The 24,847-nt window shown below is 38.7% G+C and overlaps 1 protein-coding gene across 1 annotated transcript in view; it reads left to right on the top strand.

The window, feature by feature from the left end:
• luzp2 (leucine zipper protein 2) overlaps nt 1-24,847 on the top strand; it is a 156,063-nt gene that overhangs the window by 63,671 nt on the left and 67,545 nt on the right. The window contains exons 2-3 of the mRNA XM_086294078.1: nt 16,931-17,048; nt 21,381-21,451. Of these exons, the coding sequence (XP_086150204.1) occupies nt 16,931-17,048; nt 21,381-21,451 (189 nt within the window). The remainder of the gene's footprint in view (nt 1-16,930; nt 17,049-21,380; nt 21,452-24,847) is intronic.

Below are 24,847 nucleotides of genomic sequence, written 5' to 3'. Positions count from 1 at the left end.
ACAAACCATTTGATTGACTGTTTCACTGAAATAGCACAATAAATAGAAGCTGAGTTGTGTCAAGAGGAAGGCAGGCAGAAATGTGTTTTGTTTAACCACCGGATTTGGATTTGAAAGTATGCTGTACCTACCTCACTGTTTCTGCCTAAAAAAGAAGTAGTTCTACACAAAGGGCCAGTTTAACAAAATGAAAATGGAGTGTATGCCAATCCCCAAATAATGCTGATGAGTGTGCTCAGTTTACACGTAATTTACAAAAGTTGCACTGTTTTCCAAATGCAGTTCATTTCAATATGAAATGCCCAATTTGCCAAAAGCCATGCCATTTGGTTTAATGCTTACTAACAGGATAGACACAACTTGTTAATTGTAATCAAAAAGCATATAAACATAGGTAACATGTACGTTAAATGTAGGCTACGTTTAATATGGCCTATGTTCATTTAAACATATGAACATAGGTCACGTGTACGTTAAATGTAGGCTACGTTTAATGTGGCAGTCTGGCAGATAGAGTCCTTATAATGGAAACAGGTTTTCGTAGTTGACAAGCAATGATGTAGACCTGTGAGCCATACAACAATAATTTGACATTGTGTTCTGTCGAGTTTTTATATCAGGAGAATTTACATCCCTTCAAGGGATAAAATAAACTAGAAATGCCTGATTGGTAAAAGTTTATTTCCATACTCGTTGATTTGTGGTGCTAGCAATACCACCAAGTAATACCACCCTTAATTAGCTTAGTATTTCTTTTTTTTTAAAACTGTAATAAAACATTATCAAGGAAAAATGTTGATTAATCTAAAGGTATTGATCCGAATAAAAACGTTTCAAACAATCAAAATAATTCAAAACATCCAGTTTAAAAATGGGCTCCTATGTGTTTGATGTAACTAAAGGCCTCATTATTTTTATTTAGGGTCCCAAGTCAACCTTGTTTTCCTTCTACTCTCCAGCCATTTCACTGAATTGCGTTGTACAAGCTGTGAAATTCCTGACATAACATGTTGAAAACAACCCTACCACTAAACCTGAAGACTTCCAAGTTTTCTTGTCGCTAATATTGCGTGACTCATTTTGGTCCTCTTCAATGAGCAAATTTATACTTAGGTGGTTTAGTAATTTGTACTTTTTTTATCGCATCACTTCATCTGGCATTCCAAGGAACACGAGTGGAAAAATGTCCCGCTCAGTAATAACTGCCACCATATCAAGTGCCAGATGTAAGACTTGCTTTTCTTCGGCATATAATAACGACGTGTTAGTGAACGGGGCCCAAAGTGGCCATTCAGTAATGTTTCATTAAATATTTGCAAGTAATTTCCAGAAAGAAATGAGACATTCCAAATGCACTTCTAAATATGAAGGGAAATTTCACAGGGGGATTCACATAAACAAAAAAACATGAAACTATTTTAACTTGTATTATTTATTTGAATTTAATTATGCATGACCCAAATCACATGTTTTTTCTTTATTCTTTAAATATTCAAATATTCTTTTGAATATTTAGGTCTCTTTAAACCTCTGTAATCATTTTCTGGATGCCATATAAAATAACATTAAGTAGCTCCGTCATATGCTGTTTGAAGTATGTTCACAAATGATTTAGTTAAAAACCAAACCGTTAGTGGATGATCGGCCGTGATGTGGTACGTTCTTATTCCTGCTCTTGCTGCTCATAAAATAATTAATTTAGAAAAGCCTAATTTTCTTCTGTGCTCATGCTACTGTAAATAGCCCTGCTCCAGTATTCAGCTTTTAGCACCCAACACTCAGTACTCATATTTATTAGAGAAGGCAATGGCAGCACTGTCTTATGAAGAAACTTATCAAAAAGTGGTAACTGAATAATTTTCAAAACGGGGAGTGTAGAGGGAAACATATTTTTAAATGCTCTTCCTGTCGGTCTTAAGGAAGACCACAGATGGCCATATTCATTCTTATCAACCTAGGGTGAAGACCTCTATTAACCTTGGTTCATTTCAGTCTTTTTTAATATTGGTGATGTTTGTAGGCATGATAGATAATTTTCCTTTCAATAGAGCATAATGTGGCACAGTTCATGAAAAGCAAAGTAAATGGGTTGCAGATTAGGGTTGAATTCTATACTTAATATGCTAATAAGTGTAATTATAATTTTGATAAGAAATTCATGGAGATCAAGGAGAGAATCTCTGCCTTGACTTAATATATCACCCAGTTTATGTGTCTCACTGTTAGCTTCTCACTTTTTGTGGAATTTGGCTGAAGACAGATTCAGATCAGATCTTTTTCATTGTGCATTACAGCAATGCATGCATGACATGAAAAGCGTGATTCTTGAAGGTGGAGGACATCTGTGTCCGATGTTTATGTTGTTAAAGCCTACTGTCATCTGTCATCTTACTCATTAGACAGAACCCTGTCCTGGTCACCACTTTATTCAAAGTGTGTGGTTGTTATGACTTTTTGCATGCATGCATACTTACACTCTTCAAACTGCCAAGAGCCCTGTTAAAGAGAAACAGTGTGTACTTATCACCAGGCAGTAAAACTGAAACATTTCAAAGGAACAACGGAATGGGTTGTCAACATGATGTTTTTTCAACTCAACTTAGATTATTTAAACAAACTGGGCAAGCTACTATTAATATCTGCAACCAATTAACAGTTAGTTTACTGTAAAATACATAGCTTAACTTCACATATTATAAGAAATAATTGAAATAAATACTGTAATACTTTTCCAAAAAGCTGGGAAATTAAATGTGAGGGAATAACACTGTTGCCACCATGACTCTAGGTAAAAGCTTGTCTGACTGTTGTAATTAAATCAATGCATTTATGAAACAAACTATTCTCTTGTTTACAACAACACTTTGATATGAAACCCTGAACCAGAGTCGACATAGCACCCCCCTTTGAGTGCTTGCAAAGTACGTACAAAAGACTGTGCATCAAAGACACTGCAAACTCTGGGAAACTCTGTCATCATCCTCGCCATCACCTGAAATATGCTCGATCCCATAACATATTACTATGAGAGACAGTTTCCCAAGCCTTTGGGCTGTTTTCAAAGAACACACACACACACACACACACACACACACACACATATGTATATATATATATATGTATATGTATACATATATATGTATATGTATATATATATAATTTTGTATAATTTTGTATTGTTCGATACATATGCGTACCGAACCGAAAGCACTGTATCGAACGGTTCAATATCGATACGAATATCGTTGCACCCCTAATATATATATATATATTAGGGGTGCAACGATATTCATAATTTGGCTGAAGACAGATTCAGATACGATATTCGTATCGTTGCACCCCTAATATATATATATATATATTAGGGGTGCAACGATATTCGTATCGATATTGAACCGTTCGATACAGTGCTTTCGGTTCGGTACGCATATGTATCGAACAATACAAAATTTGTAATTTATTTTATCAACTTTCCTTCTGACGATGCTGTCTGTGTTTAGCGCGCAGTGAATCTGCGTTCGACTACTCCGCCTGGGGTCGACAGTGCAGCCTAGGCGGAGTAGTCGAACGCAGATTCACTGAGCGCTCAACACAGACAGCATCGTCAGAAGGAAGAGCGCAGGGCAAGCTAGCGAGACAGAAGTTAAGCTCTCCTTACAACATGGACCTCCCCCACTCTCATTCAGATCTGGCGTTTGGAATTATTTTGGTTTTCATGTGACGTATGACCCTGAAGGTAAGCGAGTCATGGACTAAAGTAAAACAGTATGTTGGATGTGCCATGCAATGCTCAATTACATGGGTGGGAACTAGTTAGCGCAGTTAGCTCGTTAACGTGTTGGCCATCTAGCCCCATGCACGGGGCGATCGGCGGTAGCTCGTTAACGGAGATTTGCCGTGTTGTGGCGTTAAGGTCATTTCAACGAGATTAACCTGAAAGCACTAGTGGGAACACAACGAATATGACTGCACATTTACGCCGACATCATCCTAGTGCAAAGACAAGTGGAAGCAGAAAAAAAACAAGCAAGCATGCTACTAGCTTTAGCCGAGTCATTTAGACAGCTGTTTAATATGCTGCTGAGAATATAGCCCAGAAGAAGCGGATAGTATAGCTTTTATTTTGGAAAGAGACATGGGGTGTCTGGCCCATTGCTACGGGCCATTCGATCCCTATACAACCGTTGCAAGAGCTTGGTTCGCATTGCCGGCAATAAGTCGGACTCGTTCCTGGTGGGTGATGGGCTCCGCCAGGGCTGCCCTTTGTCTCCGGTTCTGTTCATAATTTTTATGGACAGGATTTCTAGGCGCAGCCAAGTGGCGGAGGGCTTTCGCTTTGGTGGTCTCAGAATCTCATCTCTGATTTTTGCAGATGATGTGGTTCTGTTGGCTTCATCGGGTGAGGGCCTCCAGCTCGCACTGGAACGGTTCGCAGCCGAGTGTGAAGCAGCGGGAATGAGGATCAGCACCTCCAAATCTGAGGCCATGGTTCTCAGCTGGAAAAGGGTGGAGTGCCCACTCCGGGTCTGGGATGAGTTCCTGCCCTAAGTGGAGGAGTTCAAGTATCTCGGGGTCTTGTTCGCGAGTGATGGGAGAAGGGAGCCGGAGATCGACAGACGGATTGGGGCTGCAGCTGCAGTAATGCGGACGCTGCACCGGTCCGTCGTGGTGAAGAGGGAGCTGAGTGTAAAAGCGAAGCTCTCAATTTACCGGTCGATCTACGTCCCTACCCTCACCTATGGCCACGAGCTGTGGGTAGTGACCGAAAGAACGAGATCGCGGATACAAGCGGCAGAAATGAGCTTCCTCCGAAGGGTGGCTGGCCTCTCCCTTAGAGATAGGGTGAGAAGTTCGGCCATCCGGGAGGGGCTCAGAGTAGAGCAGCTGCTGCTCCACATCGAAAGGAGCCAGCTGAGGTGGTTCGGGCATCTGACAAGGATGCCCCCTGGGCACCTCCTTGGTGAGGTGTTCCAGGCATGTCCCACCGGGAGGAGGCCCCGGGGCAGACCCAGGACACGCTGGAGAGATTATATCTCTCGGCTGGCCTGGGAACGCCTTGGTATTCCCCCGGATAAGCTGGAGGAGGTGGCTGGGGAGAGGGAGGTCTGGGCCTCTTTGCTTAGGCTGCTGCCCCCGTGACCCGGCCCCGGACAAAGCGGATGAAGATGGATGGATGGATGGACATTTCTCTGTAATAAACTCTCTTTTCCAAAGATGAGTGATTCCTCAATCAGATACAGGGCTTGCAATATCGCTAGCCCAACGTCCCGGGGCTAGCGATTTTTTCAGTCGGGGTACCAAAATCTATCTCTGCCCTGCCCGTCGGGCTATTGTAGGAAGGAAAAATATATGTCAATGCTTTTGCATTCTTTCGGAAATGTAGCTGGGTTATTATGTCATTGGCATCGGTGAGCCACTGTCAATATGTGACATATTGAAATCGCGTTTGAATTTGCGCTTGTTTTTTTGCTTTCACTTTGCAATCGCGCGAACTGTGTATAGAGAGCGACAGCACTGATCTGTGAGTGATGATAATTTGCGCACCAATTCCTCTGACATCGTCTTATCAATCGTTAGCTTACTATGCAAACATGACAAGTGAAATCTCCCGCAGCTTAAACATGTGAGAGGTTGATCGCGCAGAGAATCGCTGAGCTTATGTGAGTGCGTGTGTAAAAGCAGCAAGATTTATATTTGACTACGATGACCTGGATGACTGAGAACCTTCACAAACAGATATATATTTTAGTTCTGCTGAGCCAAATAAGACAGGTCAGGGTGAAGAAGTGACAGCCAAAGAAAAGCTTACCACAAAACGGAAAAGTTATGACAAATCAGACTATAAGGCAAAAAGAAAGTGCAGCTTTATGGTTTCTTGGACAAAAGAATTTCTGTGGCTGCAATATGACGAGCTAAATAACCAGGGCTGCACATAAGTGGTCCGCAGGTGCGCATTCGCTGTCAAAATAAAAAACACGCACAAGGGTTAGGGTTAAATTTAAAAACTGTACTTTTGAGTTAAAATATATATTTATAATTTTAATAAATGACAAATTAAAAAGGCATGAACATTTTTTTTGTATCGAAAAAATATCGAACCGTGACACCAAAGTATCGAACCGAACCGTGAATTTTGTGTATCGTTGCACCCCTAATATATATATATTGATATATATATATATATATATATCAAAAAAACAACAAAAAAAACACAGCTTGTAGCTGTGTAGAAAAATCACAGTCCTGCAACTTGAGAGTGGGTGGTTCTTTGCCTCGGGATGATCTGTGCAAAACTAGCAACAACATCAGAAACAACATACCCAAACAAATATCCACCAGAGACAGTGGTGCATTCCTGAGCTCATAAACTGTGCATTTAATATGATTTGTAAGACAGAGGAGGAATGAAAATGCAGAACTCACAGTGGTAGTTAGGTTTTTAGGAAAGGCAGGAGGTTATGACATCGCAGGGGCGACGTTTTCCAGGGTGGCGAGGATGTGGGAGTTTCGGATAATGGCTCAATTCCAAAACAGTAAAGCAAAATGTGTGCAGCAGAATATTTTCTTTTGAAAGTGAGTGGATAGCTGTAAATAGGCCAGTATACATTTTTTTCTATAACACCCGGTGATCACATTTGAAGGCAGCAGATGTAAAGGTTAAAATTTTAAAAAACAACAACATAGGATCCCCATACTTTAATAATTGGAGCTGAAAATGCTTTTTTTGTTTCCCACTTTTAACCTTCTGCACTTTGAATGTTGTCTTTTTTTTACAGACCTACAGATTTCTCAATTTTATATGGAATTTGCCACATTTACTAATTTACTTGTGATGTGATTTTTAGATATTTATACACCGTGCCCTCAAAAACTCCATAAATTAAAAAACAAATACACTGCTGTTTTTTGTAGTGCAGTGCATTACATCAAATTCTGTTTGTGCAAAAGTTTTTATAAAGGATATCTTTTTAATGAAATGATAAAAGGAAATTAATAAACAATAATCACAGTACTTTGCATATGGATAGTTATCTTTTTTTCGTATTGCCATGTTATGTGCTCTAGTTTTCTATGATTGTGCTTAGTGTTAGGTTGCAGGTCATGGATCATAGAATAAACCCAAGCAAAACAAACTCATTGCCATTCAGCTTTATTGTGTGATTCAGTGAAGATCAACAAGGTTGTCTAGTGAGTCATCTCGCTTGTTTTTAACTCTCTGCTCTTAAGTTGTGAGACAAGACTTACTTCACTCCATCCATTCATTCTTTTCTGCTTATCCTTATCAGGGTTGCAGGATCCTATCCCATCTACCATAGGGTACACAATGGACAGTCTGCTGTAGGGATAACACAGGGATAGGGACAAGCCTTCACACCTATGGGCAATTTAGTATGACTAATTAATGTAACCTCACTAATTGCATGTGTTTGGACTGTGGGAGAAAGCAAGAGTACTCAAGAAACAATGGGTGAAGGGGAGTCCGCACAGAAAGGCCCAAGCCAGATGGTGGAGTCAAACACTGGACCTTCTTGCTTTGAGGCAACGATGCTAACCGCAGCGCTACTATGTCGCGGTCAACTTACTTCCCTGACTAACTTCTCTCTGCACATGTATATTTGCTTTGTATTTCATAATGTTAGTCCAAAGTTTGGCCAATAGGTTTGCTTGTAAATTTTAACATGGTGCAGATTTTTCACCACAACAACAGAACACTAATACTTTGGACGTACCCAAAGAGCAAGCTTCTGCAAGTTCAGTCAAGGCCTCAGTAACTGTCAGTCTGCCTGCAGTCAAACAATAGATTCAGTCTCGCCTATAGTCCAAATTGAGAATCCATCCGCCAGCGGGTTTCTCATCCAGATCAGAGTGGTGCACCAGCAGGGTAGTTAACCAGTAATCAAGTCACATCCGTCATCCAATTCCAAATTCTCCACCTCACACGCCCCCCTCCCTCCCTCCCTGCTGGCTGGCTTAACTCGTCCTCTTGTGTTTTCCCTGAGTGACACTTGGAAGTTGGGAAGAGGCTTCACTGATTGCCCTTGATGTGAATCAGATGCATCTGTCTGCTTGTTGCCAGTTCTCAACTTCTTAGCTATCGGTCAGATGAGAGGAAACAAGACTAATAGAGAGAGGCCTATCTTTCAGATAAATGCTATTTTTCACTAGTGTGGTGATTACATTTAAAACAAAAACTGGATTTATGCAAGTGTCATAAGATAAGATCTTACAATTTATTAAGGCTATGTGGCATTTATATGTAAATAAATACCATTGTTAATATTAATTATTTATTTTTGTTTTTTAGTTGTGCTTCGAGAACACATAGAGGTGTTCTGTTAACCAACAAATAAGATTTTATCTCCTCCTCCTATGGCTGAACCTCGACACTAATCATTTAAAATATATGCTGATCAAATTCTTGGTGAACAGGTTTTTTTTTTTTTTTTTTACTATTTCTTGGCCAATATTCTACTGAAAGCCTGAGTGTTTCAGTTGTCAGATCAATTCAGGATTATAGTGGTAGTGTTAATATCCTGAGGTTGCCTCTGGTGCACAAACAACATGTCCCTTGTACCACTCTCTGACAAGGCTGGAAACAAAGCTGGATTAGACATTGTCATATAACGTCTCTGAGGGAAAAGGTGAGGCTCTCCCACATGTACGAAATTGCTTTATCATAAGCAAGAGCAGTAGGCACTGATGTCTGGCAGCGTATGGCTTTAAAGTAAACAAAAAAGTCCGAGCTCAATCCAGCTTGATTATAACACAACAATTAGTGAGGCTGGAATCACAGTGTTGTAGAGCTTTGAAAAACAAGAATGGGTGGAATTGCATTAGATACACTCAAATTCGAGATTTAATTGTATCTGGCAACCACAAGAGGTTCCTGGGATGCTTTAAAAGCAATGATTTGCGCGATCGAATTCTGTAGATTAGAGGTTGTTCTATAGGAAGACAAAATGTGTCACATCAAGATCATATAGTAAGCTGAAGAAACACAAAGTAATGGAACTTTGGCAGATACACATTGTGTAAAACACAAGAGGAATGTTCACAAAACAAACAGGGGTGTCGATATGCACTTAGTCAGAAAATGAGCTTGACTTTGACTTGGTTAATTTGGAAGCAAATGCAGCTTTACCAGGCATGGAGCTGGTCTGATTGAGAGGATATCATGTCACTGTGAAAATGATTCGGATTGTAGGTGACAATGGAAAGAGCACAGTGGATTGTCTGATGAGCTCAGCCCAAGCAGAAAATAGAGAAATGCACTGAGGATTTACAGGATTTAGTTCTCCTTTGCATTTCACTGAAGGTATATTCTACTAATTTGAAAAATAAACATTATACACTGTGCGAAACAAACAGAAAAACTTCTACATATCTAGAAACGGTATTGTTTCTAAGTGCATGTAGACATGTCGAGGGAAAGTAACTGCCATATGCATGAAAATGCCTGCCAGTAATCATTGAATTATTCATCTAATATGCTAAATATTTCTATTTCAATGCCTTAGAGCTTCCCACCGGTGAGAAATTGCATAACTTAGGTAATGAGCAAATTAGAAGAAATCACCTTTCAAGGATGAGATCTTGGAGACATATATATATGCTGGATAGTTTACATGATTGACCAGAGGTTGGCAGTTGAGATATGTGTTTATTTTTATGGTATCATAGCTAAAAATAAATAAATAAGAAAAAATATAATGATTTTTATATGTTTATGATGATGTTTATAGATGCACTGCAAGATTATCATGCATCAATAAAATTTTATAAACATCACCTGCAATTTGACAGGAATCTTCTAGATGAGTGATGTTTATTTGTGGCATTAATAATGCTAGTAACCAGTTACTAGCATTATTAACTGTAGTCATCTTGTAAAGTATCTATTAACTAATATGTGATTGTGAATTATGAACAACAGTTCTTAGAGTGTTATCAAGTTCTTCAGCTTGATGGCCACACAGAGCAGAAAGCTGCACAATTATGTAATTTTTTCGAATGTTTAGATGATGTAAAGTACAAGAAAGAGAGAGTGAGAATATCTGCATTTATTACTCATGTGTAAAATTGGTTTACACTATTTTAATTTCATCTGTCGAAATGATATAATACTTACATGCAAATTGCTCTTTACTTAATTGTTTTGTAACAGATTCATCCAAGCTTTATTATTCAATGGTACTTGCTTTGAAAATCATTGTTTAAAAGTGATTATTTTGTGTTATGTGATTTGATTGACTCTTTGTTTTTCTTTTTTATTCAGATCACTATTGGCTTACTGCTCTGCTTTTTATCAAGTGCTGCATCATTGTTCCAAACTATTTGGAGTAATCACCTTTTAAACTTCAAACTAAACATGATGTCTGAATTTCATCTTAAAAGCTCATAAACAATGCATGCTTGTGGTATTGTAAAAAGGGATGAACATTATTTAGATTGTCAAAAAAGTGAATTGTGCATTAAATATTATATCCTAATATAGCCATCCATCATCTTACCATTCGTTCATCCAGGCATCTATTGCTGTTTATGATCAAATATTAGTGGGGATTGTTAAGTAATAGCTATATGCCACTGATATCCTGATAACATAAATAATTCTAGGCCGGCATTGATTTTCATACCAGGTAAATAATAATAAACTGTAGAGAACTCTTAAAAAGGTCTATACCCACACCTAAATATTTCAGTTCATCTGTTTTGTAAAATCCTCTAAGTGCTAATTCAGTTTACATGTTCTTTTATGACTTTTTGTGTTGCGTTTAGTGAAATGTCAAATGCATATAGAATCTTCATGTCCTGAAATGTTGAGATGATTGAGGTCTCTGAATTGTTTTGACCTTTCCTGACAAAGCAAAAATTGACTTCCTCACAAATTGTTTCACTTTATCCCCCAACTAAACAGTTAACGAAGATGGTAGTGTCAGGCATCCCTGACATGCATGCAATTAATATTCCCTGCTGTCTGCATTGTTTATACAACAGCTGGTAAACATGACTGACTTTTGTTGCAGATGTTGGATGGTGGTCATGCTCTGCTAGAGGAATATATTAATTCGCTGACAGGCCCTGGGCTATTTATTTACCCCCTTCTAATGGCATAATTAATCCAGCCTGAAATTGGTAGTACCACATAAACCGCTGTCTGCCCATAATCTGCATGACGGCAAATGAACTCCTTTTATGCTAGCTATTGGCTTCTGTGGTGGCTTCCTTGTAAAATATTAAATGTTTGGTCCTGCAGTCAGAGGCATAGCATGGTGTTTTAGCATGCTGGCATACCTGTCTGCTTTTGGTGTGTAGTTTTATTTTCTAGTCCAAGAACTGGAAGAAATGGTCACGGATGAATATGGACTTTGTTTTTTTTAATCAGATAGTTATGTATTGTAAAAACATTGACGTAAAAACTGACAGTTTTTATACATCCTTATGTTTTTATGATATCATACTGTTCAAATTTAGCCCTCTAAGTGCTGTTAGCTAATCTTAGTTTTCTATACCGAAAAAGAAAAACATGGCAACTTAGGTCTTTCTCCAAAGTGCTTTTAATTCATCCACACAGAAATTAATCAAGTATTGAACATTTTTTTGCAGTGTACTCATGCACATTCAGTAATTATGAAGGCTTGCTGACAAATAAGGCCTTTGCAAATAAGCCAACTTATCATATCAAGATTGCTGTCACAATTGATGGGTAATTATGTTTTCTGTCTGGGTGCTATATCACATCCCTCTGACACATCAATTGACAGGCCAGGTTGCAGGGGACACTAAATAATACCTGGGGAGAAATATACCATGAGGCTTCCCAGCAGCAATTTGGGAGTAAACTTCAAGGCAAAACAGAGTTTAAGAAACCTTTTGGCTAGATGTTTATTTTGATCATCGAATTATCTGCATAGTTGACAGGTGAACTGAAAGACTGACAGAGACCCAATTCAGCTGTGAGTGGGTGTTGAAACATCTGGTAGTAAAGAAACATCCAAAGACACTAAGCCCAGAGGGATCCTTTAATTTGTCCTTGTCTGAACCAGTGACTCCCTCACAGATTTTCCATAAATAACTGAATTCCTGTTGGGGAGGGAGAGACCTGCTTACACACAGAGGTTTTAATTTATTTATTTATCATATTTTGTGTATTTATTCATATATCTTCCATGAATGCTGCTAATCTCTAACCAGACAGTGGTAGAAAATATCCTCTACATCATTGTATTGAGTTTTACTGATCTCATTTTTTTTTACATGAAAAAAATTCTTTTAAATTCTTTTAAGCTGTTTATAATTCCACAGTTCATCCACTTCTGAGCAATACACAATATTAAAATAAGTTCAAATAAGGTAACGACAATGGACAGATGCTTGTCACACAACACAGTATAGCCGGCAATACTGTCCAGTATTACATTCAAATCTTAGCACTATGAATACTTGATATAGATTACTCATTAATTATATACAGTACAGATTTGAGTCATTCTTTATTTATTTATATTTTTCTTACAAGGACTACATTTCTTTACAATTTCTGTGTTTTTAAGTAGTCTCGGGCTTTAGGCTTTCAAAGTTTTTCCTTAGACATTGGCTGCTTTTTCACTAACTTTTTCAGCTTAGCCTTTGATTTTTTTCTTTTATATCCAGAGGAATGTTTCTGTAAATCATTTAAGCATAAAAAGGCACCTAACTCAAGGGATGAAACAGTTTTGTTTCCACACACAACAGACAACTTAGTAGAAAACCAATTATAAAGCGTGACTTGAGGCACTTGAAAAATGAAAAATATTCATAGTCCATCTCCTATTAACAGTGGACCATGAGCTCCTGTACTATATCTCTCTATGAGTGCACAACGCAACCTTGGATACCTTTATTGAGCCATTGCTTGGATGTTGACTCTAATGTTCAGTGTTGTCTCCCTTAGCCTCTGCAGTTCCATTTCATACTGCAGGGTCTGCCTCATATAACTCAGAGACCTGCTGTGACTCCAAGGGCAAAGAAATATTTGTCCTCAATAATCAGATCCTATAAGAGATGCCTCCCTCGCAATCTCAGGAGTTTGATGAGTATCATAAAGGCAGTCAAATACTGATTTCAATCTGCAGATGCCTGGGAAGAAAGATTTCATTATCTCAAACACCATGGCTTTATGACCACGTGCTTGGTGGTGCCATTTCTGACCATAAGCCTTTTTTTGTCAAGCATTTGTCAGGCATTCTGGTTGTCATTATCGTCATTAACGTCACTGAATTGCAAAAAAGGGCGATCTTTGTTTCACAGAACCCAGCTAGAACACTGAACTCTTGGGAGGTCATGGTACAATCATGCAGCTGTTACCATTTGTTTTCTCTAATGAGCAGTTTATAGTAGATTGGGAAGAAAAATAATCAGACTTCATCTCAGTAGCTTGTAATATACATGTTTCTGCGTCAATGGGCCTCAAATTATGGGTCTTATTCATTTCACAGCTACCCAAGGGTCTAGTGCTGGAAGCACTGTGAGAATCATGTTCTTTGATTTCTCCAGTGCCTTCAACACTATTCTTCCCTCGGTTCTGAAGGACAAGCTGGAGAACTCTGGAGTGGACCATCACCTCACTACCTGGATTTTGGACTACCTCACCGACCGACCACAGTATGTGAGGACTCAGGGCTGTGTGTCGGACAGGGTCGTCTGCAGTACGGGGGCCCCACAGGGAACGGTTCTGGCTCCGTTCCTCTTCACCATCTACACTGCAGACTTCTCCCACAATTCCACCCAGTGCTTCCTGCAGAAGTTCTCTGATGACTCTGCAATAGTCGGCCTCATCACTGATGGGGACGACAAGGAGTACAGAGGTCTGACCCAAGACTTTGTGGACTGGTGCCAGCTGAACTACCTCCAGATCAACGCCAGTAAAACCAAGGAGCTGGTGGTAGACTTCCGCAGGCACAAGCATTCTCCACTGCAACCACTGAACATCCAGGGTATGGACATTGAGGCTGTGGACAGCTACAGGTACCTTGGTGTTCATCTGAACAACAGACTGGACTGGACTCATAACTCAGACGCCCTCTACAGGAAAGGGCAGAGCAGGCTGTACCTGCTGCGGAGACTCAGGTCGTTTGAGGTGGAGGGCCCACTCCTGAAGACCTTCTATGACTCTGTGGTGGCTTCTGCTATCTTTTATGGTGTGGTCTGCTGGGGCGGCAGCATCTCTGCTGGGGACAGGAAGAGACTGAACAGGGTGATCCGAAGGGCCAGCTCTGTTCTAGGATGCCCTCTGGACCCAGTGGAGGTGGTGAGTGACAGGAGAATGGCGGCTAAGCTGTCATCCCTGTTGGACAACGTCTCCCACCCCATGCAGCAGACTGTGACAGCACTGAGCAGCTCCTTCAGTGGGAGACTGCGGCACCCACGGTGTGGGACGGAGAGATTTCGCAGGTCTTTCCTCCCCACTGCTGTCAGACTCCACAACAAAGACTTTAACTGAACAAACACACACATCCACACATGTGCAATAACACTAAGTGCAATAATCTTTTCTGGCATCGTTGTATTTTTACTCAGTTGTATATAGCATTCGTATTCTATTTTTATCTTATTGTATATTTTTATTCTATTTTATTCTACTGTATATAGTATATTATTTTATTCTATTCTGTACAGCTGTGTACTGTATTTATTCTTATTGTATTCTAATTTTTGCGTCATAACTTTTGCACTGTCCACTTCCTGCTGTGACAAAACAAATTTCCCACGTGTGGGACTAATAAAGGTTATCTTATCTTATCTTATCTTATTCCATTGGGTAATGAATATTATGGCAGACAGGGAGGGCTCGCTCACCCCATCTTCCTCTTGTTGCTTGAACCTGTAATAAATTTCCTGCCATTGCCATATGGTACCAAGTCATGTGTGGGATTCAATATGCCATGTTATTTATTTATTTCCCAGGTGTTGCTTTTCTGTTAGTGATTTATGTGTTATTGTGTGTGATCTCCGTCTGGGATCTATGACATGGGTTGTGGAGGGTTTTTTGGAAGACGGCCCGAGTTGAAACACAGCCATGGGTACAGAATATTGTAGCAGTCGAGTGATGCTAGGACAGTCAGGAATAGGGAATGGTCAGCAACATTTTGTAGTAGTGATTCATGTAAAGAGAGAAGGGCAAGTGAGAAGATTTGTGGCTACCCAGCAAGTATTTAGCAACAAATATCTATGTTAAGTTCATATGCTTGTGCTGTCCTTCAGCATTTCTGATAATGTGAGGAAGTGAGCAGAGAAAGTTCTTTTGGTCTTTTCAGTTGTGCCATGGAAAAAATAAATATATTTTTTAACAGTGTTAGGGTTGTTTCTTTTCTTCTCCATATGATGGTTCAGATATTTAACTTGGTTTTATTTCTTAGTAACCCTATCTCATGAAATGCATCAAGAAAAAAAAAATGCCATCCAAACTTTTTTTTTTCCATCTCTCTTCCTTTTTCATTTTTTTCATGTTGTTGGAATAAAGTTGATCTTTGACCCAAAATTTGTCAGAAATTCTTAAATTGTACTGTATCACAAAAACAGTGCAGATATACAGATTGGGATCATTAATACCAATAAATCAAGCATGCTGTGCGCATTACTGCCTCATACATTATCTTTGAGCCTCAGCTCTAATATTATGGTGACACATTATGTCAATGTGATTACAAATCACTCATTTCTCTCAGGGTCCAAGGAACCATTACTGCTGCTACTGCTGCATAACTTGACTCTAACTGGTACGCATGGAGAAGTGTTTGAGACAGCCCACGCTGTAGAAATGCTAAGTCAAGAGAAATAGATGTTAGGGCTATGAGGGGGTCCCTGGGAGATTTTGCTCCACAAAAGTGGAAAAAACATGTTAAAAGTATATATGTGTATATAATGTGTCTGTGTGTGTGTTTTTTTTTTACAGCACCTATCCAAAGTCCAGAGGTACGGCGGATGGGCTATTTTGTGACGGCTATTTTAAACCATCCCAATTAAATTCAAGAGGTCATCACAGTAATCAAATTTGCAGGCTTTAGGGGAAATTAGAACCTCTGGGCTATTTTATTTGCAGGGTAACTACATTCAGATATGCTTAATTTCAAACACCTCCCAGAAGAGTTGTCTCCTTGAGTCAGTAAACAAGGATGTTAGATTAAATGAAAAATAGATTTTCCGTTATTAGATTGTTTTCCAACAGTGAAAGTGCACGTGTAGTAAACTGGAAGTCTTTTAACTCAGTTAAGGGAGCAAGATGGAAATTATGTTGTTATCTTTAGCTGCCAAAAGCCAAATATAACACATCATATTTTAGTCAAGTCCTGGGCTATTGCTGATTTTGTATCTGCTCACCATGGCCCCCTAATCACTTTTTTGTGCCCTGATCTTTAGTAGATCTCTCAGTGGGGATTATAGTGTGTCATTAAGAATGAAAAATAATATCTTTATTAGGGCTATAGTTCATGCAAACATGCTGTGAAATATTATTTGCCTCTCTGGAAGCTCAGTAACAAATGACAAGAACGCCTCTGCACTGCCGTTCAATAGAGTTTGGAAAAGGGAAACACAGGATTTGACAAATGTGCCCTGCAGAATTTGTTCCTTAATAATTGGTTGGACTACATGAATATTTAAATGGAAATGCAAGGTTATACCTCTGGTCAAAAGACCTATCTCTGTAAAATGAGCCTTCACTAAATTGGTTGATTGAAAGGAATAGATTTTTTCCCCCATCTTTCTGTCGTAGACTGTGCCGAGTAGATATTAGGTTTCTCTCTTTTTGCTCTACCCTTTAGCTTTAACGATGGTGCTCTTAATCTGGTTGAAACACCTCGTTCTCCTAAGGGTGCCAATAAAGAGTGGATTTTTTTAGCTAGTGGCAAACACTTAATAGTGAAATTTCATTCCTTCATTCTCTCAACAGACAAAGTTACGATGGGCTGGAAAAGAAGCTAAAGGAAGTCTTCACTGAACGAAGCAGCATTCTGCACCAGCTCTCCAAGACTTCAAAGGAACTGGACAGCATAAAAGGCAACCTTCAGGTTGAACTTTTACTGTTTCTCTTTTTTTCTTTGCAATGTTTGAAAGTTTATTCGGCTGTGAATTTTGCTCCGCGGGTTCAGTCATTTTCTAATCCCTGTTTTCAGCCGTTTGAAGGCTGGATTCATGAGTCCTTGCACACATTTTTAGTGAATTTGCAGTAAACCTGTTGTTAAATATTAAGGTAAAAATGTTTTTAAGTTCAACAAGCCCACCCATTGTTACATACGTGATTTGTTAGTGTTTCTACAGCTGCTGAACAATGTAAATGTAGAGCGCAGACTGGGTAAGTCATTTTTTGGCATGAATAAAAATCCAGGGCTTAGAAGTAGACGACCAGAAATCCAACATTATCGGGAAATTTCAACATAAGGATGGATTCAGCATGGTCCCATTCTCTTCTCAGGACCTTTAGCTGTCACTGATAATCTCCTCAAATTACATTTACTAAAACTTTAAGTACAGTAATTTTTTTTATTAGCGTTGATATCACTGCAGTGACACTGTGTAGGTTAAATGTTCGATCAGATGTTCATACAGGAAAAAATCCACAGGCTACTTCAATTTATAGTAGCAAAGAACAAAAGGATTCAAATTTCTTACATGTTGTCACAACTTAAATATGAAACTTTGACCTATGCTTTGTAGTTGTGAGAACTCACTTCTACCTATCCAGTAAAGACTAAAAGCTACACAATATGGTAAAACTGCTCACTCATTTACAGGCAATAAATTGGTCTGACAACTAATTAAAATCTATCTATCTATTTATCTAGATAGAGATGTGTGCGTGTGTGTGCGTGTGTGCGTGTGTGTGTGTGTGTGTGTGTGTGTGTGTGTGTGTGTGTGTGTGTGTGTGTAAAGTTTAGAGGATGCTTGCCCTAATTAAATTTTGGCTTGAAAACAAGGTTGGGAAATATATATCACACCTCCTGCAGTGAGGGTGGTTTGCATGAAGTAAGAAAGTTTCTTTTTTTAAATTAGCTCATAAGACAACTTTGAGTGACTATGAGGATTATTTGGTTTGTCGCAAAGACGGGTATCAGTTGGTTCTGCCAAATAACAGTCTTGAACATTTCACGTACCTTATTATCCTGGACAGTAGATGTTATAATGCTGTGAGAACACAATTACCACAGTGCTGGATGCTGTAAAGCACTTCTTACCAGTCAGTTTAGGTCAACTTCATTATGGCTTCTGGCAGTAACAAGAAAAAAGTCAGTTATAAATTCAGATATTTTAATCACTTGGTATTTTTCAGTCGCATCAGGATATGCAGTCCAACAAAACATGCCTCCCACTTGGATGCTTAGGTCTTGGGAGCCAGATGCCCATCTTTTTCTATCCAGCACTTATAAAGTTGCTGTCTGAGTGATACTTCGTCTGTGCAGCAGCGTTTTGCCGCTTTAGGCCAATTTGTTGTCTACTGGAATAGTCAGAAAATCAATAATCAAACGAATTATATGGCCAGTTTTCCATCAGTGGTGTGTGTTTGCAAGAGATGTCCCATGTGTCTGGAAAAAGCTCATGTAGTCTGTCTACAACTATTCCCTGGGGGAGGCTTTGATGTCTACTCACTCCAGGCTAGCTAGTTTGGCATCAATCTTCGCCGTGGGCCCTGTGCCAGCGTGCTGGGCAGGGCAGAGGTTGTGTTGGATTCCAATTTCTGTGTAGTGGAAGAAATCTATTCTTCAAGGGGGAAAACATCATCAACATTTAAAAGAGATCAAGTCAACAAGATAAAACATTTAATGTTTCTGGAAAGAAATGATGGCCCATGTGAAGTGTTTTGAAACATAATGAGCTGCTCTCTAGGTGCATTTCGGTAACCCTAATAATTAAACCTATTGTGATTGGGACTTTAGTCTTTGCTGCAGCTCCAGGGACGTTAAGAAGCAGTTAACTGTGGGCTTTAAGTAGCTGCTTTGTTGTTTAAACTTAATGTCGTGACCACATAACTTGAGAGGATTTGCACATTTAACGCAATGTAAGCCCATTTTGTAGCTGCCACACTAACGTCTTTCAGTGATTTTTATTGTTGTTTGTGTTATAGAGTCGATTACTGAATACTAACTATTCTTTTTCTCCACAAATAAAAACATTTTTTAGAATGGTTGCTCTTACGGGACCTGAGTCATCAATGTGCTCTTGGAGTAATTTTGGTCGACTGACCATTTATCATTTAAAAAACAGCATTTTGTGACTACATGGGCTATTGCTGTCTAATATTAAAATCATTTTAATGACCTGAAACTCCAAGTCTGACAAAACTGTAAAAAATAAACACAGAAAACTAGGAAATTAGAAAGGCACTGCATATACTCACCAGCCACTTCATGTGTTACGGCCAGTCTCTCTTTTGCCTTCAGAACTGTCTTGATTCTCTGTGGCATCGATTCAACAAGGTGCTGGAAACATTCCTCGTCCATGATGCAAATTTCCTGTTCAAAGTGTCCTCTATTGGACTGAGATCTGGTGCCTGTGGAGCCCATGTCAGTACAGTAAACTGATCATGTGAAAGAAGCCAGTTTGAGATGATTTGAGCTTTGTGACATGCTGTGTTAATCTGCTAGAAGCAGCCATCAGAAAATGGGAACACTGTAGTCAGTAAGGGATGGACATGGTCAACAACAATGCTCATGTGGTTTGTAGTGTGAAACGATGCTCAAACGCCCAAAGTGTGCAAAGAAACCCCATTAAACCACTAGCAGCAGCATGGGTGGTTGGATGGAGCCATGTTTTCATGCTGGAATGTTGCAGCAGAAATCTAGATTTCTCAGAAAAAGCAACATTTTTCCATTTTTCTTCCATTGTTCAGTTTTGGGTCCCTGTTCGCAGCTGGCAGGAGTGGTACCCGATGTGGTGTCTGCTGTAGCCCATTTGCTTTAAAGTAATCCACCCGAGAGAGATCGGTATTAGACATAGAATTCAAACAGTTAAAAACAGTGTTACTGTGCTGTATCTTTTATTAAATATTGGCACATACCTGTGAAACCATACTGTAAATACATGGCTTCCAGGACAGGTCCATAGAGCTTTGTAATATTTATTTTATGATGTTTTCAGTTGTTGTGAGAGATCGCTTCTTTATAAATTGTCTATAATAAGGTTATTTCATTTATCTATCAAACTATCAGCTTAAAGAAGTGGCCATTCTCCTCTGACTTCTGGCATCAACAAAACATTTTCATCCAGATAACTGCCGCTAACTGGATATTTGCTCTTTTTTGGACGATTTGCTGTAAACCCTAGAGTTGGTTCTGTGGAAAATTCCAGTAGATCACCAGCTTTGGATACTCAGACCAACCCATGTGGATTTAATAGCAATGCCACATTCACTGACACTCAGTTTGAATTTAAGCAGGTCATCCTGAACATGTCTGCATGCCTTTAAAGTACCTTTAACAAGCAGTTCATCAGGTGTATCTAAGTAGCTGATGAGTGTTTGTTATTATATAATTACAATAAAGCAAACACATGTTGCCATTTGATTTTGAATACAACAAAACATGAAGTCAAAATAAATAGAAAACAAACCAAATTTGAAGAATTTAAATCTGTCCATTCAGCTCGTGACTCTTTGACAAATCATACAAATGACTGAAATGCCACTCAGATATACTAAATGTGCAGCTTTATTACACCATTAGTTTATTTACTTGAGTGCAGATACATTGCCTCTTGTAAGCAGATGCTGTTCCCTCTTTTTTTTTCTTTATTTCTCTTCATAGATTAATATGAAATGGGAGTCGGGCGCTGGGGAGGAGCTTGTTTCAGGCATTATGGAAATGTAGCGTTAATTGCCATAGATTTCACCTTCAAGCACAAGCAAAGATAAACTATCTCTCCCTTGGAGTCCACATTTTCTTACAAGTCTGTACATTTCTGTTTTGTTCATAACAAATAAAAATATCTTGGAGGGCTTGTAGGGCAATCAGAGACCTGACTAATTCATAATTACCCATCAGGCAGGTGCTGAGGCACCAGTAGAACCCAATCTGTGCTTCTGCATGTACCCTCATTAGGACATTCATCAGCAGACTGTTGAAAGCCATATAATTTGGGAGGAGGGATAGGGGTGTCTGAACATTTTACATCTGCTGCATCGTTTTCTAACAGACACCTCAGAAAACCTGATAAGATTCTGTAATGTGTAATGTCACAGCAAACAGTAAACGCATACAGTAAATGCTTACACGTGCTTTTTTATACTGTATATTTGTTTCCATTTTCTGTTGATGGTGATATGAAGTAATTTTCCTTCAGAAGTTTTTTATGTACAACAACAAATTGTGCCGTTCCTGGAAAAACACAGTGTCTCTGTTCTCTTTCAGTCGCTGAAAAATGATGACACAGTAGCCAAGAAAGATGTGCAGAGGATTTTGGAGCTGAGCCACAAACAGAGGTAAAGTGGGGCATCATGCATGACTTAGACATGAGCTACCAACAGTGCTGTGCAGTTCACTAAACTGCCATCAAAAATTAGGTTAGAAATTAATAACCATCAGTAAAAAATGCATAATGATAAATAAAATCATGCGCTGTCTCCTGTTATGCTGTGGTTGAGAACCTCTCGTGAATGTCTTGTATTGAGCTGGTATTCAGATTAACAAGATAATAACAGGTTCTTGTTTATTATTTATTTTTATTTGTTTTCAAGTGTATTTGAAAATATAGGAGAAGCTTTTGATGAAGATATAAGATAAAAAGGGTGGTAAGGATCCATTGGTTATTCATAGCTCACAGATACATTCCTAATGTTCTTGCTGCAAAAGCATATCCACGATTACACCACGTTTCAGTCTTAATCATCTAGTGACATCCTCAGATTCTGTTACATGTAGTTGTGCAAACCAAACTTTACAGTTCTGAGAAAACTGACAACCAATTTGCTTTTCAATCCTGGACTTGGAGTGAACTTCAACAACTGAGATTTGTTTTGTTCATGAATTTCAACCACAAAGAGTTTAAATAGCTTTCATTTGGATTTGTTTGTGTGACTAGTTGCTCTTCCTTAGCAACAGCACCCACAAAAGCTTATAAGTATAGTAATCATCTGAGCCACCCGCCATGCCAACATGACATGCCAGCACATTTTCTCTGCTGAAATAAGAGTAATAACATTAAGAATAAGAAATACTTTATTTATCCCAAAGCTTGTGAAATTGCTGTGTTTCAGCTGCCAGCACATGAAAAACAACATAGCTCAATAAACACAACACCACAGAACAAAATAGCTTGGAAAAGAAAAAAATATATATTAGACAAGGAGCTCGATTAAATAGATAACACACCAGGGTAAAAATAAATAAATAAATCTAAATATCATACAGTCAGGGTCTTAAATCTAAAATGAATATATACGAATATCTGGTATTAATTGGTAAAGAGTTTCTGTATCTGTCCTTGTGGCTTCTGAGCTCAGGTGTGTCCAGTTTGATGCGCAGTGGATGGTGTAGAACCATTAATTCACACCCAGTTATTTGGATGACTTCTACATGAGCTGATGATAGAAACCAACAGCAACAGCAGCAATGACGATAAGCCCTGGGAAATTCAAATGCATTCCAACAGCTAGTTGTACAATATTCAGTCCACCGAACTGTCTGAAATCAAAAAACACTTCAATCACATAGTGGTCCAAGAGGCGAGAGGAATGCAAACTGGTGGTTGTTGCATAGACCTGTAGAGTCTTTTGGTGATGCGATTCTTTCACGTTAAGTTTTGCAGTGTCTTTACACACTGCATAATATTTACTGGTGAATATAATTGATAAGAAAAACAGAATTCTCTCATTTGAACAAAACACTGCTTGTATTGTCATATGAAGATTTAAAAAATGGTGTCTGCATAATCACATCATGTCCATCAGGTATCTAATGGATATAAATAATGATAAGTAATGACTTGCTCATTGTTATTGAGGATGGTACTTTTCAGGTGTTGGCCAGTGTGTCTCCAGTACACACAGGAGCAGGTAGATAATTCATAATTCCATCGCAAACCTGTCTTGTGTATTTAAAATTGATATGCCTGTTTTCATTTTGCGAAAAAGCAAGCATCTGTGATTTAGACCTTTTTTTTTAGTGAGCTGAAAAAGTGTTTAGCTTAAGTGCTTTACCAGTTAGGACTGTCTGATTAATGTTGTGTGTAATGAGACTGCTAATGATTTGGAGTCATTCATGGCCTTCATCCTCCCTGAAATGTCAGCCTGACTGAAGTCCAGCTGTGTGTGTGTGTGTAGTATCTGGATAGCCAATCAATAGCCTATCAGAAGTCCATGGCAGCTCTCACATGTCATCAAGCTAAAAAACTATAAAGCAGTAGCTTGGCTCAGTGTTGCCTACCTAGCATTTGTGAGCCACAACTTTTTCAATGTGTTATTAATCCACCTTTAGAGTTCCAGTGTCTGCCAAGTGTGATTACCAGCTGGCTCCATTATCGTGAGTGCAGACAGGTGATTCATTGCAGGTCATTTACTTTTGTCAAGTCTTAACAGAAATTTGATTGGCTCCTGAAAATAATTTTGATCCAAAGAGCAATGCAAAAAAAAAGGTTATTGGAAAAAATGTAACAGTTTTTAAATAGCAATTAAAATAGCTTAACTTACTTTCATCCCTTTTTGTATTTACTTATTACAGACTCTTCAAGCCTGTGTCACATTGACTGTCTCTCTTTTGGCAGTTTAGACAGTTTTGATATATTATGTACAAACTCTTCCAAGTATTGGAAGCAGGAGATGTGAATATAAATGGAAAACCAAAGCAGGGGTGGTTGGTTGGTCACTGTGAAGAAAAATGTTTTTTAGGTTGAACTTATGCCAAGAGACAAGACCACTGGCATATAAAGTATAACAGTATATGACTGCTGAGCAGTGACATCCTTTCCACTCTGAGTGTTGCTGTACTGCCTTGAAAGATAATGTCCCCTAACTACACTACTGGGTGACTGTGACATACGTCATATACTTCAGCCATGCTTGGAAACAGTAAATAGGCTGTTACTTATAATTTTAACTGGGCTACCTTGTGATGTGATACAAGCGTTTTTGGTACCACTGACCCACATCCCCTGCCTCCTTGATTTATAATTCCCTGTTATCTGTGCTCAGGAGCACCAAACTATACTGAATTACAAATTACAGTCGAATGCATAAAAATTTAATTTTATGTTAAACACATAATTCATTCTGCATTAGTCATCACACCACATGAACCATATCAAAATTCAGGGAATTTTAATACACTGCAAGAAGCAATATAGCAGTGCAGTGCATTGCAGCAAACTTGGTCTTCTTGTATCTCGTCTTTCTCCTTGAACCTAACAGCCATCTCTTGCTGTTGGCTTCATGGGAGTGTTTGCTAAACTCTACATTTATAGATCATATACACAGAAAATTAAATTGACTGTAGTCAGGCCTTTTAAATTCAAACAAAATCATTAAATGATAATAGATGTGAAATTGTTTAGGATCGAAGAAAGATGTGTGGCTGCTATGAACCAAAGTGTGAACCGGTTAACAAATGCCAACATCGTTTCCACCCTAATTGCAGTTACATGGCCCATTATTGCATCATCCATTCACAAATTAAGCTAATTATGTTTTTATCTTTTAAAAATATGTTTGTAAACAAAATATTTCCTTTTGATTCAAATTAATGAATTTGTTCATATCCTGCTCATAGATTCATAATAAAAATCATCCAACTGATCACAGATGACAGCAGATGTAAGCTGGTGACAAAGACATTAGTAAAATTTACTTCTGTCCAAAAAAATTGCTTTTAAGAGTGATATATCT

The sequence above is a fragment of the Aulonocara sp. 'chitande type north' Nkhata Bay genome, linkage group LG1 (genome assembly GCF_057382095.1).
Source record: "Aulonocara sp. 'chitande type north' Nkhata Bay isolate Kocher_YH1m ecotype deep benthic linkage group LG1, A_spYH_male_GT1.1, whole genome shotgun sequence".
In the NCBI taxonomy this organism is placed as follows: domain Eukaryota; kingdom Metazoa; phylum Chordata; class Actinopteri; order Cichliformes; family Cichlidae; genus Aulonocara; species Aulonocara sp. 'chitande type north' Nkhata Bay.
This window is presented reverse-complemented; position numbering and strand designations above follow the sequence as displayed.